Raw genomic sequence first — 19601 nt, forward strand, 5'->3', positions numbered from 1 at the left:
TCCCCTTTTCATTAGCTGCTTTATGTTCAAGAGCAACTTTCATAGTCTTATCTGATACCCACTTTGGTCTTTTTTTTTCCTTTTCTGTCTTTTTAATGACCTTTTGCTTTTCTTATGTACAATGTCCTTGATGTCATCTCACAACTCATCTCGTCTTCAGTCATTAGTGTTCAGTGTATCAAATGTGTTCTTGTAATGGTTTCTAAATTCAGGTGGGACATACTCAGAGTCGTACTTTGAGTCTTGTGGACTTGTTTTAATTTTCTTCAGCTTTGATTTGAACTTGTATATGAGCAGTTGACGGGGTGTTCTGTAGTCAGCCCCTGGCCTTGTTCTGACTGATGATATTGAGCTTCTCCATCGTCTCTTTCCACAGATGTTATTGATTTGATTCCTGTGTGTTCCGTTTTGCGAGGTCCAAGTATACAGTCACTGTTTATATTGTTGAAAAAAAGATATTTGCAATGAATAGGTTGTTGGTCTTGCAAAATTCTATCATGCGATCTCTGGTGTCTTGTCTGTCACCAAGGTTACATTTTCCAACTACTGATCCTTCTTCTTTGTATCCAACTTTGGCATTCCAATCACCAGTAATTATCAATGCATCTTGATTGCATGTTTGATCAATTTCAGACTGCAAAGTTAGTAAAAATCTTCATTTTCTTCGTCGTTGGCCTTGGTTGGTGCATAAATTTGAATAATAGTTGTATTAACTGGTCTTCCTTGTAGGGGTATGGATATTATCCTCTCACTGATAGCGTTGTACTTCAGGATAGTTCTGGAAATGTTTTTTGACAATAAATATGATTCCATTCTTCTTCAGTTTGTCATTCATGGCATAGTAGACAACATGACTGTCTGATTCTAAATGGCCAGTGCCAGTCAGTTTCAGCTCACTGATGCATAGGATATCAGTCTTTATGCGTTCCTTTTCACTTTTGACAACTTCCAATTTTCCTATATTCATACTTTGTACATTCCATGTTCTGATTATTAATGGATGTTTGCAGCTGTTATCATTTTGAGTCATGGCACATCAACAAATGAAGTTCTCGAAAGCTTGACTCCATCCAAGTCATTAAGGTCAACTGTACTTTGAGGAGGCAGCTCTTCCCAGTCACCTTTTGAGTGCCTTCCATCCTGAGGGGCTTATCTTCCAATACTACATCAGATAATGTTCTCCTGCTATTCATAAGGTTTTCATTATCCAGTTTTTTAGAAGTACATCACCAGATCCTTCTTCCTAGTCTGTCTTAGTCCGGAAGCTCCGCTGAAACCTGTCTGCCATGGGTGACCCTGCTGGTATTTGAAATACTGGTGGTATAGCTTCCAGCATCACAGCAACATGCAAGCCATCACAGTCTGACAAACTGACAGATGAATGGTGGAGTTTTCTAGTAGAGCCTACTAAATCTATGTCCTCTTATCTATGTCTTTTACCTCTTTTGTAGTTGTATTATCTCTAATTCTTGCTTATGTCTAATTATTTTAGTAAAAAGTGGTCTTTTCGATATACAGTCTGCACCGCATAATGTCCGTGTGAGGAACATCTAACTGCATATGTGTCCGTGGTCCTATAAAGTTACAATAGAGTTCAGAAATCCCCACTGGAGAAGACTTAGCGGATGTAACTTAAGAAATATTGCCAAACTGTGCAGTGTTTTTATGAGGGTCACAGGTAGTGCATGTGTTCGTTTCTACGAACGATGCATGTATTTAAGTTAAATTTTTAATATCATAGGCTTTATGGCAGTCTGTTCTTATGTACAAGTTGTCCATAAGTTGGACGTTCATAACTCGGGGACTGTCTGTATATAATGTGGAGTTCACACAACGTGCAAATTATATAACATCCTGTTCAGCAGAATGTGTTGTGGACCTTAAACGACGCATGACTTATGCATTTTCCTGGCACGGATCTCGAGTCTCAACAGATTCAGTTGTTGAATATTTGGTAACTATCATGAATATAAAGTAGAATTATGCTTATTTTGAAACTGTTATTGATTTGTTTGTGCAGGCTCTGCATTAGCTGCTAATGTGTGTAAAAAGATTACTGGACGTCTTACCAGCGCAATAGCAAAGCAGGAAGATGTCTCTGTTCAGCTGGAAGCCTTGGATATTATGGCTGATATGTTGAGCAGGTAAGTGGGCCTTTTATTTGCATTTCTAGTAATGTAAATATTACGTGCACTTATTAAAAGCCTTTCTATAAATAGAATAAAATTGGTCCAAAATTATTCATGTTTAAAAATGTAGCTGTTTTTTAAATGTGTGTGGTGGGGATTGAGGGGAAAAGTAAGTTCATTGTAGTTATTGTATAATACGGCATAGCAAACATGTTTTTTATAGTTCTGAAAAGTAATAAAATTTATGATTTAAATGTTTCAGCACAGTTTTCATGTTTTACTCTCTTGTATTTTTGAGTACAGTGATCTATTTAGATAAGGAGGTGTGCTTGTGGGAGTAGCAAATCTTCCAGTTAAAGCAGTGCTGTTAAACTTCAGCAACTATGTTTATACTGCATGTTTTTGGGGAGGAAGGAGCTTCGTTTTATACATTTGTTCCATTTTTACTTTCCTCTGGAAGTCAAACTTTGAAAGATAGACTTAATCAACTGCTAGTGAAAAATACCACAGAAGACCTGTCAATTTTCAGTTTATCCCTGATTCTTGTGATCGTTATAGGTCGTCATTATTTGTATATATGTTACTTGTGGCTAATTCAGGTCAACTTGAAAATAATCAAGTGCCTTCATGTGGTACTTGTAAACCTGTTGCCGTCTAGTCGGTTTCAACTTATAGCAACCCTACAGAACAGAGTAAAACTGTCCTGTAGGGTTTCTAAGGAGTGGCTGGTGGGTTTGAACTGCCGACCTTTTGGTTAGCAGCCGAGCTCTTATAACCACTGTGCCACTAGGGCTCCTCATGTGGTATATATGTAGTAAAAGAAGCTATCATCCTGGCATACAAAGAGTTTATAGTATAGGACATAAGAACACAAATAGCTGTATTATAAGGTAGAATGGGACTAAATACTGAGTAGGAGTATAGTGTACTTTGGGGTTTAAAACAGAGACTCCTACTTGATGGTAAGGATCAAGGAAGGTTTTCTGGGAAGAGTGGCATTGGAATTGAGTATTGAAGAATGCGTAGGACTTACATAGGTGTCTATACCCAAGTGTAGGTAGAATACACCAGCATAAGTAATCTTGGAGTTGGGAAACCTTTTATTCTTTTTTTCCAGAATATAGAGTGAATAGGACAGTAGTAGGAAATCACTCTTATAGATTGGAATTATGTGGGGGAGGGTTAGGAATTTATACTTAATCTGATGAATAGTGAAAATCCAGCCAGACTTTTGTGCTCTGTGATTTTATCACTCGTACTGTCTTGGCACGTGATAGATATTTGACTGCTGTTGTCTCATTGAATTGCACATCTGGGATGATTTGGAAGAGAGGGCTTGGACCAACGCAATCGGTGAAATGTAGTGTATAGAGGAAAGATAGGGAGAGGAAAGAGTCGAGATGCTCGTAATATTTTGAGCGATGTGACCCCTCCCCCCCAAAATATATAATCAATAGAAGAAATAATTTAGAGATCTGGGAATGGGAAGACTGACAAGGTTGCTTTTTTCTTTCTAATGTGCTCCCAAGCCAGTGGTTTGAAAATATCATAAAATTAGGAATATTGGTCTAGAGTCCAGTAGGTAGTTTGGATATGCAAATTTCCAAGTTGCTTCATTTAGCTCACATTTTTAGTAACATTTGTAGAGATAGTGAGAATTCAGAGTTCCTTTTGTTATAAATTTGGTATCATCTACATTTATACTCTTGGAATATTTACATTGAGATCAGAGGCCAGACATTTTAGTAGTGCTCAGACATCTTGAATTCATTTGTTTTCTTTCTTTTTTATTTTATTTTAAGGCAAGGAGGACTTCTTGTTAATTTCCATCCTTCAATTCTGACCTGTCTACTCCCCCAGTTGACCAGCCCTAGACTGGCAGTGAGGAAAAGAACCATTATCGCTCTTGGCCACCTGGTTATGAGCTGTGGAAATATAGTTTTTGTAGATCTCATTGAACATCTGTTGTCAGAGCTGTCCAAAAATGATTCCATGTCAACAACAAGAACTTACATACAGTGTATTGCTGCTATTAGTAGGCAAGCTGGTCATAGAATAGGTAAGAAATGTTTAAAGTGTCTTAAAGTTTTCTTTAATTTAAATCAAAATACCTGTGTATTTTTAAGAATTGATGTGCTTTTCTTAGGTGAATACCTTGAGAAGATAATTCCTTTGGTGGTAAAATTTTGTAATGTAGATGATGATGAATTAAGAGAATACTGCATTCAAGCCTTTGAATCGTTTGTGAGAAGGTAAGTTTTTAAGATCTCTATACTTTAGTTAAATTCTTTCCTTAAGAACAGAATAATAACTAAGACCTGGATTAGGTTTGTGAGGAGAAACAGGTTATTTTACTGGCATTTTGAACTTTACATGTATTTTAGTTAGTTTCTCATTAAGCAACACAGTAACTGATAACCAGTACAGTAGTCCAAGTGAGTGTCATCTTACTATTTTAAAGTGCAGTCCTCACATTTATTTTGAAAGTGTTTCTTTCTCATTGTTTTGACTTATTTAGGAATTTGGGGAAAATATAATTATCTTTGGTTTGATTTAGCTTTAGAAGAGAAGAGATGCCAATACGATAATGCAGTCTATCCCAAGAGATCAGCAGGGTAAATTAGTTGTCTGGGCAGAAACATATAGTGAATTTAATGTTTTTTCAACAGTTTTTTAAAAGGTCTATTTTGCTAAGTCATCCGTTTTGATAAGGCAGTGATTCTCAATTTGGAAACCTTGGTTCTGAAACGTTTTAAAAAGCTGAATAAAAATTATGCATTTATGTACTAGAAGTCCAGATATTTTGCCTTTGGCCAGAATTGACAGTGTAGTAGCATAGTGTCTTGAGACCTCTCTGGCTGTTACCTGCAGTAATCCCTTGTCACTCTCAGCTTTGAGAAATGGCCTTATGTCAGATAGTTAAAATCAGAAATTCTTGGATTGATTTCCATCTCTCTAATGAAAAAACAAATTGTTTCTCTGTTTGTTGGCTATGTGGGCATTTGTATATTCTGTCGTCTCAGCACTTAAGTAGAAGACAAAACCCAGATGAATATGCACTCGCATTTTCACAAGTAATCCTGGTTGCTGAAAAAACATGTTCATCTGGGCTTAATCTTCTAGCCTCACATTGGGAAGATAGAACATGTACAGTTTTCTCTCTATACTATGCCTCAGTAACCGTGATATACCATTTGTTGTAAAAATTACCCTTATCTTAATGATGTTAACATGTGAAAATATAGTTTGTCTTATAATTGATTAAGTATAGTTTTAAGACATGAAATCCATGGGATAGAAGGATCAAGGGTCATTGGTGTTGAAGAGGTTAAGAACTATTTTCCTTTGTTAAAGGGAAGAAACTCTGATATTAAAGCAAAATGTGGCAGATACTGAAATCAAGGAGAAAAGTACAGTGATTCAAAGGTAGCTTTTGTTTTTTCTTTAGATGTCCTAAGGAAGTATATCCTCATGTTTCTACCATTATAAATATTTGTCTTAAATATCTTACCTATGACCCGAATTATAATTACGATGATGAAGATGAAGATGAAAATGCTATGGATGCTGATGGTGGTGATGATGATGATCAAGGTATTTCAAATTAAATAGAAGGAATTTGTTTGTTAAATTTTCAGGAAAGATCCAATGATACAGATGGAGATGAGTTTTAGCCCAAATATTACCATTTGTTTGTTTGTTTATACTAATGAAAATGGAAATGACCTCAATATTTGTCAATAACAAATTGATTAAATAAATTATAGTGCATCAGTGTAGTGAACTGCTTTGCAACACTTCCAGAATCATGTTTTAAGAGAATATTTAAGGATGTAGAAAATGCTGGTCTTAAGTTTAGTGAAAAAGTAGGCAATAAAAATTACTGTGTTCCAGTTTTCTTTTTAAACATAAAGGATAAAAGAATGTTGCTATTATCTCTTGGTTAGCAACTATGTATATATTTTTTCCTTTATTATTCAAATTTTTCAAAGTGTTTTTGTGTTCAAAGTGTTTTGGGAAAATCAATTATAAAAAACGATTGTACCTGTAAAATATACATATTCAGAGCAGTTTGGTTGGTTTTGAAAGACTATTAGTTTGTCTTACTGTGGGGGCTTGCGTGTTGCTGTGATGCTGGAAGCTATGTCACCGGTATTCAGACACCAGCAGGGTCACCCATGGCAGACAGGTTTCAGCTGAGCTTCCAGACTAAGACTAGGAAGAAGGACCTGGCTGTATACTTCTGAAAAGAATTAGCCAGTGAAAACCTTATGAATAACAGTGGAGCATTGTCTAATATAGTGCCGGAAGCTGAGCCCCCCCAGGGTGGAAGAGGGGAAAGACGAATAGGGAAGAGCTGCCTCCTCAAAGTACAGTCAACCTTAATGACGTGGATGGAGTCAAGCTTTTGGGGCCTTCATTTGCTGATGTGGCACTACTCAAAATGAGAAGAAACAGCTGCAAATATCCATTACTAATCAGAACGTGAAATGTAAGAAGTATGAATCTAGGAAGATCGGAAATTGTCAGAAATGAAATGGAACGCATAAACATCGATATCCTAGGGATTAGTGAGCTGAAATGCACCGGTATTGGCCGTTTGGAATCAGGTAGTCATATGGTCTACTGTGCCGGGAATGACAACTTGAAGAGGAATCGTGTTGCATTCATCATCAAAAAGAACATTTCAAGATCTAGCCTGAAGTACAGCGCTGTCAGTGATAGGATAATATCCGTACGCCTACACAGAAGACCAGTTAATACGACTATTTTTCAAATTCAGGCACCAACCATTAAGGCCAAAGATGAAGAAATTAAAGATTTTTACCAGCTTTTGTAGTCTGAAATTGGTCAAACACACAATCAGGATGCATTTATAGTTACTGGTGATTGGAATGCAATAGTTGGAAACAAAGAAGGATTGGTAGTTGGAAAATACGGCATTGGTGATAGAAACTACTCCAGAGATTGCATGGTAGAATTTTGCAAGACCAGTGACTTCATCATTGCAAATACCTTTTTTCACCAATGTAAATGGCGACAGTGCACATAGACCTTGCCAGGTGGAATACACAGGAATCGGATCGACTATATCTGTGGAAAGAGACGATGGAAAAGCTCAGTATCCTCTGAGTGCAGAACAGACCATCAGTTGCTCATATGCAAGTTCAAGTTGAAATTGAAGAAAATTAGAACAAGTCCTCTAGAGCCTAAGTCCGACCTTGAGTATATCCCACCTGAATTTAGAGACCATCTCAAGAATAGATTTGATGCATTGAACACTAAAGACCGAAGACCAGACGAGTTGTGGAATAACGTCAAGGACATTATACATGAAGAAAACGAGGCCATTAAAAAGACAGGAAAGAAAGAAAAGACCAAAATGGGTGTCAGAAGAGACTCTGAAACTTGCTCTTGAACATGGAGTAGGTAAAGCAAACGGAAAAAATGATGAAGGAAAAGAACTGAACAGATTTCAAAAGGTGGCTCCAGAAGGTTAAGTATTACAGTGACATGTGCAAAGAGCTGGATATAGAAAACCAAAAGGGAAGAACACGCTTGGCATTTCTCAAGCTGAAAGAACAGAAGAGAAAATTCAATCCTCGAGTTGCAACAGTGCAGGATTCAATGGAGAAAATATTAAACGATGCAAGAAGCATCAAAAGAAGATGGAAAGAATACACAGAGTCACTATGCCAAAAGAATTGGTCGATGTTCAGCCATTTCAAGAGGTAGCATATGATCGGGAACTGATGGTACTGAAGGAAGACGTCCAAGCTGCACTGAAGGCATTGGTGAAAAACAAGCCTCCAGGAACTGACAGAATATCAACTGAGATGTTTCAGCAAACGAATGCAGTACTAAAGTACTCACTTGTCTACACCAAGAAATTTGGAAGACAGCTACCTGGCCAGCTGACTGGAAGAGATCCATATTTGTATCTATTCCCAAGAAAGGTGATCTGACCAGTTGGGGAAGTTATTGAACAATATCATTGATACCATACACAAGTAAAATTTTGCTGAAGATCATTCAAAAGCGGCTGCAGCAGTATATCCACAGGGAACTGTCAGAAATTCAAGCCAGATTCAGAAGAGGATGTGGAACCAGGGATATTATTGCTGATGTCAGATGGATCATAGCCAAAAGCAGAGAATACCAGAAAGGTGTTTACCTGTGTTTTATTCACTATGCAGAGGCATTCCACTGTGAACCATAAGAAATTATGGATAACATTCTGAAGAATGGGAACTCCAGAACACTTAATCATGCCCACGAGGAACCTGTACATAGATCAAGAGTCAGTTGTTCGAACAGAACAAGGGGATAACTGTGTGGTTTAAAGTCGGGAAAGGTGTACGTCAGGGTCGTATCCTTTCACCATACCTATTCAGTCTACGCTGAGCAAATAATGCGAGAAGCTGGACTATATGAAGAAGAATGGGCATCATGATTGGAGGAAGACGCATTAACGGTCTGAATTATGTAGATGACACAATCTTGCTTCCTTAAAGTGAAGGGGACTTGAAGCACTTACTCATCAGTAAGACCACAGCTTCAGTATGGATTACACCTCAACATAAAGAAAACAAATCCTCACAAATGGATCAGTAAGCAACATCATGATAAATGGAGAAAAGATTAAAGTTGTCAAGGATTACATTTCACTTGGATCCACAGTCAACACCTATAGAAGTGGCAGTTAGGAAATCAAAAAATGCATTACATTGGGCAAATCTGCTGCAAAAGACCTTTTTAAAGTGTTGAAAAGCAAAGATGTCACCCTGACGACTAAGGTGCGCCTGACCCAAGCCAAGGTATTTTCAGTCACATCGTATGCATGTGAAAGCTGGACGGTGAATAAGGAAGACTGAAGAAGAATTGACTCCTTTGAATTGTGGTGTTGGCAAAGAATATTGAATATGCCATGGACTCCCAAAAGAACAAACAAATCTGTCTTGGAAGAAGTACAACCAGAATGCTCCTTAGAAGCAAGGATGGCGAGACTATGTCTTACATACTTTGGACATGTTGTCATGTTTGGTAAGGTACAGCGTCAGTGAAAAGAGGAAGACCCTTAATGAGGTGGATTGACACAGTGGCTGCAACAATAGGCTCAAGCACAACAACGATTGTGAGCATGGTGCAGGACCGAGCAGTGTTTCGTTCTTTAGTACATAGGATCATCATGAGTTGGAACCGATTCGATGGCACCTAACAACAACAGCATGTGTTACTTTCATCTAAGGCTCTTAAGATTGATGGTCATAGTGCTGTGACTCGTATTTTCCTCTGGAAAGGAACAACACCTCAAGGGATAGTGGTTGCACATGTTGAGCTGTTTCTGCTTGTATTGGGAGTGTCATAATAGAGATGTTTAAATGGGTGTGTTAGTAGCTATGTGGATATGTGGATTTCCTGTTACTTTTGGTAGTATTCTTTAGTTTGATTCTTTTGTGGTTATTTACAGTATACACAGCAAAACATAACACTAATTCAGTCATTTCTACAAGTACAATTCAGTACTATTGATTACGTTCTTTGAGTTCTGCAACCATTCTTAACCTCCTTTTCTGAGTTGTTCCCCATTAACATAAACTCACTGGCCCCTAAGTTTCCTATCTGATATTTTGAGTTGCTGTTGTCAGTTTGATCCCATATAGATCTTCAAAGAGCACAATGCTCAAGGCAGACATTTGTTACTAGTTAATGTAAACTATTATTTGGTTTTTAGAAGATGTTAGGGGATATTTTTGATTTAAAATTTAAAGATTATCTCAGAACAGTAGTTTTAGGGGTTTATGCAGCCTCTTTGGCTCCAGGAAGTCTGGGTTCCATGAGAATTTGAAGATTTTTCCCGCGTTTTCTTCCTTTTGATCAGTAATGGTAGCAGTTCTTCTGGTCTCATGGCAAAGGGGGCAGTTGTTCATGGAAGCAATTATTTTGATTCTTTAAATGAATTTATTTAATGACTTTTCTGTGAAGTCTGCACCCTTCTTCAAAAAACAAAACAAAAGCAACTACAAAATAGTATCTTCTGACTCCATAGCAGCTACTGTCCAGTTCTTTCCTCTACAGCAGAACTGAAAAGAGTGGTCTCCAATTTCTTTCTTCCCATCCATCCTCTCTTGAACCTGCTCCTTCAGTGATAAACAAGATGACCAGTGACCTCAAATGTTTGTTCTGCCTGTTATTCAGTCTCAGCAGCATTTCTTTGTTTGGCTTCCAGGTACCATACTCTCCTGGTTTTTTAGGCATGTTTTTGAGATTACTCCTCAGTCTTTCATGGCAGTGTTTTATCTCCTTGACCACTGAACCTTGGAGTATCGCAGGGCTCAGTCCTTGGTCTTACTCCTTGTTGAGCTCACTTGTCTCCTGGCTTTAATATCAGTGTAATGACAACCCAGATTTATCTTTACAGGTCTCCCCTGTGAATTCAGAGTTCATATATCCAACTGATTATATATTGCTGCTTAAATGTCTAAAATACCTTCTCTGTAGTTCCTTCCCCCTCGCCCCGTTTCTTCCTTAGCCTTTTCCATCTCTGAATGGAAGCTCCATTCTTCTTAGTTGCTTTGACCAAAAACCTTGAGGTTTTACCTGATTCCTTTTTCTCACATATAACCTCTTATCCATTCTTCTACCTTAAGGCTTTTTTCTCACTCTCCCTTCTTAGCAGTTGTGTGGATTATACCGAATATATTTATTTCCTTTCCATCGTGGTGTTACTATAACTCATATAATCAGCATAATTTCAGTGATTAGGACATTTGTTAATTTCTTATAAACTTGTTTTCAATAAAGCTTGTATTTCTGGAATGCAATTCCCATAGTTCATTGACATGGGGAAAACTTTAGTTACTTTTAAGTAGGTGGTCTATTTTGGTAGTACCTTCCAACTTTTATCTAAATAGGTGTTGGTGAATGACTCAAGTACCTTAGGTTTAGCAATATTTGCCTGGGTTTTATATATTCTAGAATTTCCTAAGGCACTGGCTGGCTACATTTAGCTGTTGCTAAGTTAATTGGAAAAGTCTCTGGGTGGTCCAAATGGTTTACATACTTGGCTGCTAACCGAATCGTTGGGGGTTCAAATGTTGAGTAGTGTGCAGGTCCACCCAGAGGCACCTCAGAAGAAAGGCCTGGTGATCTACTTCGAGAAAATCAGCCATTCAGAATCCTGTGGTGTACAGTTCTATGCTGACACACATGCGATCACCATTAGTTAGAATCGATTTGATAGCAACTGGAAAGAAAAATGTGAAAAAAAGCTAATTGGCGCATAAGTCAATGAAGAGATGACATCATCTTTTTCCCCCCACTAAGGAATCATTAGTGGGCGCTGTGGTTAACCGCTTGACTACTAACCAAAAGGTCGGCAGTTTGAATCCACCAGCCGCTGCTTGGAAACCCTGTGGGGCAGTTCTACTCTGTCCTGGAGGGTTGCTATGAGTCGGAACTGACTTGACAGCAATGGGTTTGGTTTTGGTTTTTTGGTATAGCCTTAACTAAGAATAACAGAATTGGTAGATAATTGTAGACTTTGTCCTGAGAACTGCTAATATTTTTGCCACCCTCCTGACTATATGTTACCCAACTGTCTGATGGTGTTAGAAGGAAATAATTTTTACAGATTTTACACGCACAAAAAGTTATCTACCACATATAAATAAGTGAGATACAATTCTTAATGTTTATACTTGGAATATTGCTTAAGGTTTAACATAAGGAGTTTGGAGAAGATTATTCTGTTTTCAAATGGGCAGGATTTTCTTGTTATAATTAAGGTGAAATTTTGGAAGTTTGAGAATTTGCATATTTGTTCCTAATAGGCCATCAACAAATTTAGTGAAAAGCCTTGCAGTCACAAAGAAACCTGATGGATTCTTTTTTCACTTTAGAAAATTAGCTCTACAACATGTCTCTTTTACAATATACTTTCCTTACAATTAATAGCTTATTTACATTGAAACTTCTCTTGAGGGAGTGATCATGAATCGGTGACGATGGTGGCATGAGTTGGAAAGGGATTGGTGACCATTCTTTTTATCACAGTGTCTCTAGCCACGAATCCACTTCATTGGTTGTCTTTAAAACTCCATGAATCGTTTGATTTTCCAGTATTGCGCAATAAGTCTTTTGAAATGAACTTCAATTCATGTTGTTTTAAATGCTGGGAAATTTATGTTTTCACAAATATTTATATTCTAAAGCTTAATGTTAATTATTTTAAAGGTTAAATAAGCAGTTCATTACCCACAGTAAATGAGAAAATGCTTAACAAATTAAAAACACAATCATGCTCATTTTTCTTTAGAGATTAATTTATGTGCAAATTTACGTAAGTAACAAACTGCATCTGTTAAAGTTCTAGTTATTTTTTTAAACTTACCTTTTGCTGTATGTTAGTGAAAATTTAGAAAAACTATCTTAGTGTTGAATATCAATCCACTCTTTATATTAAACAATATACTTTCCTTACGATCAATAGCCTACTTATATTAAAACTTCTCTTTAGGGAGTGATGATGAATACAGTGATGATGATGACATGAGTTGGAAAGTGAGACGCGCAGCTGCTAAGTGCTTGGATGCTGTAGTTAGCACAAGGCATGAAATGCTTCCGGAATTCTACAAGACCGTCTCTCCTGCACTGATATCCAGATTTAAAGAGCGTGAAGAGAATGTAAAGGCAGATGTTTTCCATGCGTATCTTTCCCTTTTGAAACAAACTCGTCCTGTGCAAAGTTGGCTTTGTGACCCTGATGCAATGGAACAGGGAGAAACGCCTTTAACAATGCTTCAGAGTCAGGTTGGTTGAAAATAACAGTTAGAAAGTCATGATAATAAACGTGATTTTATTTTAAATTGTGTTTTTATATATAAATGTGAATTCCAAAATATCTTTAGAGAAATAATTAAGTGCTACCTCAATAATACTGCTATTAGAAGTATATGTTGATACGGGAGTTGAAGCTATCTGAGATATTTTTATATAGTAGTTAGCGCATAGTCATACTAAAAACTTATTCATCTTAGTCGTAGTATTCCTGGTTTTACCTGGTAAACTATTAAAATAGTCTAAGATTTAGTAATCTTTATTTTTGACATTAATGGAGAAATCTTAGAGCTGTGGAGTCAGACTACTTGTATTTATAGCCAGCCTCACTCCTATTTAGCTGTGTGATATTGGCAAGTTATTAAATCATTTTCCTAAACTTCATTTTTCTCATTTGTAATAAGGATCTACTTAGAAATACTTACCTCCTGAGGTAGTGAGAGATGCGGTTATATGCGTAGAGCGTTTAGTGTAGTGCCTGCCATATGTAGTAAGTGCTTGATACATGCTAGTTCTTACTATTAATAAAATATACATTTTCCATTTTAGGACATCTTTCCCAAGATCGTAAACATCCTAAAAAGCTCCCATTTATTGAGTATTTGATATATGCCTGGCATTTTCCTATCTTAATTGTATTTTCTATAGCAGCCCATGGGCTACATATATATGTTCATTTTTATAGATTATAAAACAAATGTTGAGAGGGACTAAACAACTAAATTGCAGGAGGAGAGTATGCACATACTATACCTATCTTATTTTCAAGTAGTGCACATAAGTGAATTTTGTGATAAACTTATTCATAATGATGAACATTGAAGATTAATTGTAGAAGGAAGTGAGATGAAGTGTATGATGACATAAGCAATTAAATTAGGGTACAGAAGTCAGCTGTTATTTAGAATAGTAAACTGTAGAAATTGGGATGATCCTGTGGCAGATTAGATAGGTGTTTTCTTTTGTGTCTGGTTCTCAGATCATTGTTCAGTTATGGCAAGCATCTGTGCAGTTTTTAAATCTCTATCTGCTTTGCTACTGAAGGATTTTAGAAGCTCTGTTTGTATCCTGGCATACATAAGATTTATCAGTAGAAACCCTATTAGGTTTTATTGACTAACACATTAGAAAATTTAGAGCAGATGTCTTCAAATCATATCCTTGCTACTTGTAGCTGCATTTGAAGTGAGATTGATTTCATTGTGTAAAAATGGTGTGGAGGCGGCGTCTGACCTCCTCTAACTTCATAAGGGGGAGGGAGAATCAAGATCAGCAGTCCAAAGCTGATTCCTGTGAGGCAGAGGTCAGACATTCCTCCTCTCTCCACCATCTTTACCAGTTCTGACACCAACCGTCCCTCCCATGGCACTCTGCTGCTTCTGTGCTGAATTTGATAATGCATTGCAGTGGCCACACATAATTCACAGATCATACTCACAATTATGGGGTTTATTAGGGAAGTGACAGGTTACGATTCAGGTTCAGGAATGCTCAGGATACAGTTCTTCTATCAGGACAGCCTCTTCTCAGCTGTGCCTTTAGGCAGGCCTCTCTCTGGCGCCTCGGCCCCTGCCTTGCTCCGGCAAGTGTTACAAAACTCCTTTATCTCTGCTTATAAGTGTTCCAAGGCACCCTACTCTGCCAGTAAACCTCAGCTTAAAGGTGCTCAGCTCTAGCTCTGTGAATCAGCAAACATGGCTTCACCAAGTGCCCAGAGGCGCCCTACTCGGCCAGCAAGCTTCCTGCCTGAAGACAGCTTTCTCGCTCGGTGGGCGGTCTCCTGCTGGTCTCCTGGTTCTGCTGCTGCAGTTTCTCTGCTACTGCTTCTCACCTTCCCCAGTGTTTCAGCACTCCCTCTCTGTCCTGGTTCTGCTGCCTCTTTCTGTCTTCCTTGTTACAGCTGCTCTCTCTGTCTCCTGGATCTAGGAGGTTCTCAGCACAGGGATTCCGGGTCCAAAGGACACTCTGCACTGCTGGCTCTTCTTTCTTGGTGGTGTTGAGAGCCTGTATTCTCTGCCTCAGGCATGGCTCATTTTAAGCCTAGTGGGATGGCAAAACTGACCAATCCCCTTGTTAGGGTTCCGTATACCTTATTTGCATAGTCCCACCAAATCATTGTGTGTGAGTCACAAAGACTATGGCTAGAAGGGCCATATTAAGTAATTCATTGTGCCATTTGTTGTTAACAGCAAACTAGGGGGATAAAAAAACCTGTTTGAGGGCTGCTTTTCCATAATTTGTCTTTTTTCTCTTTGATGCGTATATGCACTATTTTTTGTTCAAAATACCATTTATAAATTATGCTCCTAAAATTTTGGTTGAAAAATATCTTATTTGGTTAGATTTATATTTAGTCTCATGCTTTTCATAATTAAAAATTAATCAGGGAAGACTATTTTGTTAGTACGTAGAAAATTAAATGATAACTTTTCTGTGTCTTTTTATCAATACCAAGCAAGTAAAGTTACAAGGGAATGTATAGTACATGCAACAAAGTTTGCTCATATGTTACATCTTATTAGCAGTAGCAGTAGTAGTGGATAGCTGAATTAATGAAGTTAATGAGAAAAGATATATTCTTCCCTTTCTCCCCACCCCCTGAATTCGTGTTAAATGTATTGTGGGAAATATCCAATGCCCAACCAACTAATGAATATGTGATAATTACAGGTTCCCAACATTGTTAAAGCTCTGCACAAACAGATGAAAGAAAAAAGTGTGAAGACCCGGCAGTGTTGTTTTAACATGTTAACTGAACTGGTAAATGTATTACCTGGGGCCCTAACGCAACACATCCCTGTACTTGTACCAGGTATGAGAGTAATGGTAAATCTCTTTGAGGACCTATTATAGATTCTTTATCAAGACTTAGATAAGTTTAAAATAATTGTTTCCTTCAAAAGAAAAATTTGTGACAACTTAATCTGCACATAGAACTAACTCTTTAATCTGACTGTCTTGAGCACCTGAAATTAGAAATTCGCAAGTAAAAAGTTTAAAGTCTTTGGCTCTGATATTTACCATGGATTGTGGAATTTCTACTGCTTTAGGGATGATAATATGATGTGAAGCTGGCAGTATTTTAGGGATTGGTTTCTAATGTTCTCTTAAAATATGTGCAAAAATGATTGGATTTTTTTTTGTTGGTGTTTTAGGAATCATTTTCTCGCTGAATGATAAATCAAGCTCGTCAAATTTGAAGATTGATGCTTTGTCGTGTCTATATGTAATTCTCTGTAACCACTCTCCTCAAGTCTTCCATCCTCATGTTCAGGCTTTGGTCCCTCCAGTGGTTGCTTGTGTTGGAGACCCATTTTACAAAATTACATCTGAAGCACTTCTCGTTACACAACAGCTTGTCAAAGTAATCCGTCCTTTAGATCAACCTTCCTCGTTTGATGCAACTCTTTATATCAAAGATTTGTTTACTTGTACCATTAAGAGGTTAAAAGCAGCTGACATTGATCAGGAGGTCAAGGAAAGAGCTATTTCTTGTATGGGCCAAATTATTTGCAACCTTGGAGATAATTTGGGTTCTGACTTGCCTAATACACTTCAGATTTTCTTGGAGAGACTAAAGAATGAAATTACTCGGTTAACTACAGTGAAGGCGTTGACACTGATTGCTGGATCACCTTTGAAGATAGATTTGAGGCCTGTCCTGGGAGAAGGGGTTCCTATCCTTGCTTCCTTTCTCAGGAAAAACCAGAGAGCTCTGAAACTGGGTACCCTTTCTGCCCTAGATATTCTCATTAAAAACTATAGTGACAGCTTGACAGCTGCCATGATTGATGCAGTTCTAGATGAGCTTCCACCTCTTATCAGTGAAAGTGATATGCATGTTTCTCAGATGGCTATCAGTTTTCTTACTACACTGGCAAAAGTGTATCCCTCCTCCCTTTCAAAGATAAGTGGATCCATTCTCAATGAACTTATTGGACTTGTAAGATCACCTTTGTTGCAGGGAGGAGCTCTTAGCGCCATGCTAGACTTTTTCCAAGCTCTGGTTGTCACTGGAACAAATAATCTAGGATACATGGATTTGCTGCGCATGCTGACAGGTCCAGTTTACTCTCAGAATACAGCTCTCACTCACAAGCAGTCTTATTATTCCATTGCCAAATGTGTAGCTGCCCTTACTCGAGCATGTCCTAAAGAAGGACCAGCTGTAGTAGGTCAGTTTATTCAAGATGTCAAGAACTCACGGTCTACAGATTCCATTCGTCTGTTAGCTCTGCTTTCTCTTGGAGAAGTTGGGCATCATATTGATTTAAGTGGGCAGCTGGAACTGAAATCTGTAATATTAGAAGCCTTCTCATCTCCTAGTGAAGAAGTCAAATCAGCTGCCTCCTATGCATTAGGCAGCATTAGTGTGGGCAACCTGCCTGAATATCTGCCTTTTGTCTTACAAGAAATAACCAGTCAACCCAAGAGGCAGTATCTTTTGCTTCATTCCTTGAAGGAGATCATTAGCTCTGCATCAGTGGTAGGCCTTAAACCATATGTTGAAAACATCTGGGCCTTATTACTAAAGCACTGTGAGTGTGCAGAAGAAGGAACCAGAAATGTTGTTGCCGAGTGTCTCGGCAAGCTCACTCTAATTGATCCAGAAACTCTCCTACCACGGCTTAAGGGTTACTTGATATCAGGTGGGTACCTAGCTTTTCTGATATAAAAAATTTTGTTTTGCTGACAGTTAATTGCCTTGAAAGATGCCTAATGGAATTAAAACATGTCTGTATTTTGTTACATGTAGATGCTAAGTATATGATGAGTAAGTACTACTTTATTTTATGATATGGAGCCATATTCACATGACATTTTATTGTTAAAAAGGATAGAGAGTGTAACTAGATAATGATTAAGTCTGTTCTAATTCCTAAGGTCATTATATTTTAATGTTACTATTTTGTCTTAAAAATATGGAAAAGATAAATATCTCTTGAATTAAGACCTTGCTGGTACCAGCTGTAATACTAAAACTGGTGAAAGTACTTTGTTCAAATGAAGGATCCTAGAAGCATTTTCAGATCTTTAGTTGTTGTCTTTAGATAGAAGGTAATAATGGCCATTCATTCTAGAAATTGCATTCTTTCTTAGTAAAATATTTGAAGATCTTATAATTATTTCCTTCTTGTGAGGGAAATACTTCACTGCAGCTCCCTGAGTCTCCCTTCTTCCCAGAGGAAATTATTTCTTTTGAAATCTAATGGAATTATATTTCATAAGACTGGTAAACTTTGTTCCTTTAGTGTCCTGAGAACAATAAGAAATACCTGTCTTGGCCAAAGAGAATTTTAAGAAATTGAAGGCACTGTTATTTGAAGTGGTTTGAAAATGATAACGCTCTCTCAGTTTTTGTGGATTACATACCAATAGACTTGCAATTTATTTTTAATTAGGCTCATCATATGCCCGAAGCTCAGTGGTTACAGCTGTTAAGTTTACTATTTCTGATCATCCACAACCTATTGATCCACTATTAAAGAACTGCATAGGTAAGTGGAAAAAAGATAAACATACTGATTAACTATTTTTTTGAAAGATAGAGTTATTGTCAAGAAACTCTTAATTTCAATAACTAAGAAAACTACCAAGTAATTAATTAAAATGCTGATAAGGGTCCAATAATTGTTTCATTAAAAAGACAATTGATAATTATAAATTTAATAAACCACCTTTGCTTATATCCTGTCATCCCTTAGTTTGAAATTGTTACTGGATGATTTTGCAAATAACTGCAATTACTGAATACATTAAGATGTCTTTAATGGACTCCACATCTTATTTTTGAGATCTGAATTCTAGAATCTTCAAGTGATAGAAGGGTCCTTATTGGCCAGTTAGTCCGGTACTTCACCTGGTTTGACTCTCTGCTACACCTTTTCTTATGATAGGTTGCATACTTTAAGAGACCTATCCATTGTTTAACAGTTCTGTTTTTTAGATGATTATTTTTCTTTATGGAAGCATAACTTCTGTGCATATCTTCCGTCTCACTTCCATCCCATTTTTGTAATTCAGAATTAAATTGCTTTCTTTTTTACATCACAGCTTCTCAACGATTTGTAGATAGGAGTCATATTCTATCTTCACCCTCAGCCATTCTTTTTTTGCCTAAGTATTTCTGGTTTTCTCATCTGTTCCTTGTTTGACATTGTTTTCAAAGCCCTTTCCCCTCATTGTCTTCATTCTGAATCCTTATAAGCCCCGGTTTCTTAGTTCTTCGTTCTATGTGTGAAATGTACCAAGAATAGGCCTATTTCAGTAGATAAGTGGTATCTTGGGTGAAGGGTGAGACAGTACACAATACAGGGGAAACTAGCAAAACTTGTACAGGGAAAGGTCATGGAAGCCCCATAGACACATCCAAATTCCCTGAGGGACTGAATTGCCGGGCGGAGGGCTGTGGGGACCATGGTCTCAGGGAACATCTAGCTCAATTGGTATAGCACAGCTTATAAAGACAATGCTCTGCATTCTACCTTGGTGAGTAGTGTCTGGGGTCTTAAAAGCCTGTGAGCAGCCATGTTAGTTACTCCACTGGTCTCATCCCTTCGGGAGCAAGGGAGAATGAAGAGAACAGGATACAAGGAAAAGATTAGTCCGAAGGACTAATTGTCCACAGCTACC

The 19601-nt window shown here is 37.6% G+C and overlaps 1 protein-coding gene across 3 annotated transcripts in view; it reads left to right on the top strand.

Moving 5' to 3' along the window:
- The window catches only part of CAND1 (cullin associated and neddylation dissociated 1), a 48537-nt gene that overhangs the window by 21268 nt on the left and 7668 nt on the right, over nucleotides 1–19601 (top strand). For all 3 annotated transcript variants that reach the window (XM_004370612.3, XM_023725921.1, XM_023725920.1), the window contains exons 4-11: nucleotides 2021–2144; nucleotides 3932–4188; nucleotides 4276–4381; nucleotides 5578–5723; nucleotides 12649–12941; nucleotides 15639–15780; nucleotides 16124–17617; nucleotides 18371–18466. In XM_004370612.3, coding sequence (XP_004370669.1) covers nucleotides 2021–2144; nucleotides 3932–4188; nucleotides 4276–4381; nucleotides 5578–5723; nucleotides 12649–12941; nucleotides 15639–15780; nucleotides 16124–17617; nucleotides 18371–18466 — 2658 coding nt within the window. The remainder of the gene's footprint in view (nucleotides 1–2020; nucleotides 2145–3931; nucleotides 4189–4275; nucleotides 4382–5577; nucleotides 5724–12648; nucleotides 12942–15638; nucleotides 15781–16123; nucleotides 17618–18370; nucleotides 18467–19601) is intronic.

This window comes from Trichechus manatus, unplaced genomic scaffold (assembly GCF_000243295.1).
Source record: "Trichechus manatus latirostris isolate Lorelei unplaced genomic scaffold, TriManLat1.0 scaffold00009, whole genome shotgun sequence".
NCBI lineage: Eukaryota > Metazoa > Chordata > Mammalia > Sirenia > Trichechidae > Trichechus > Trichechus manatus.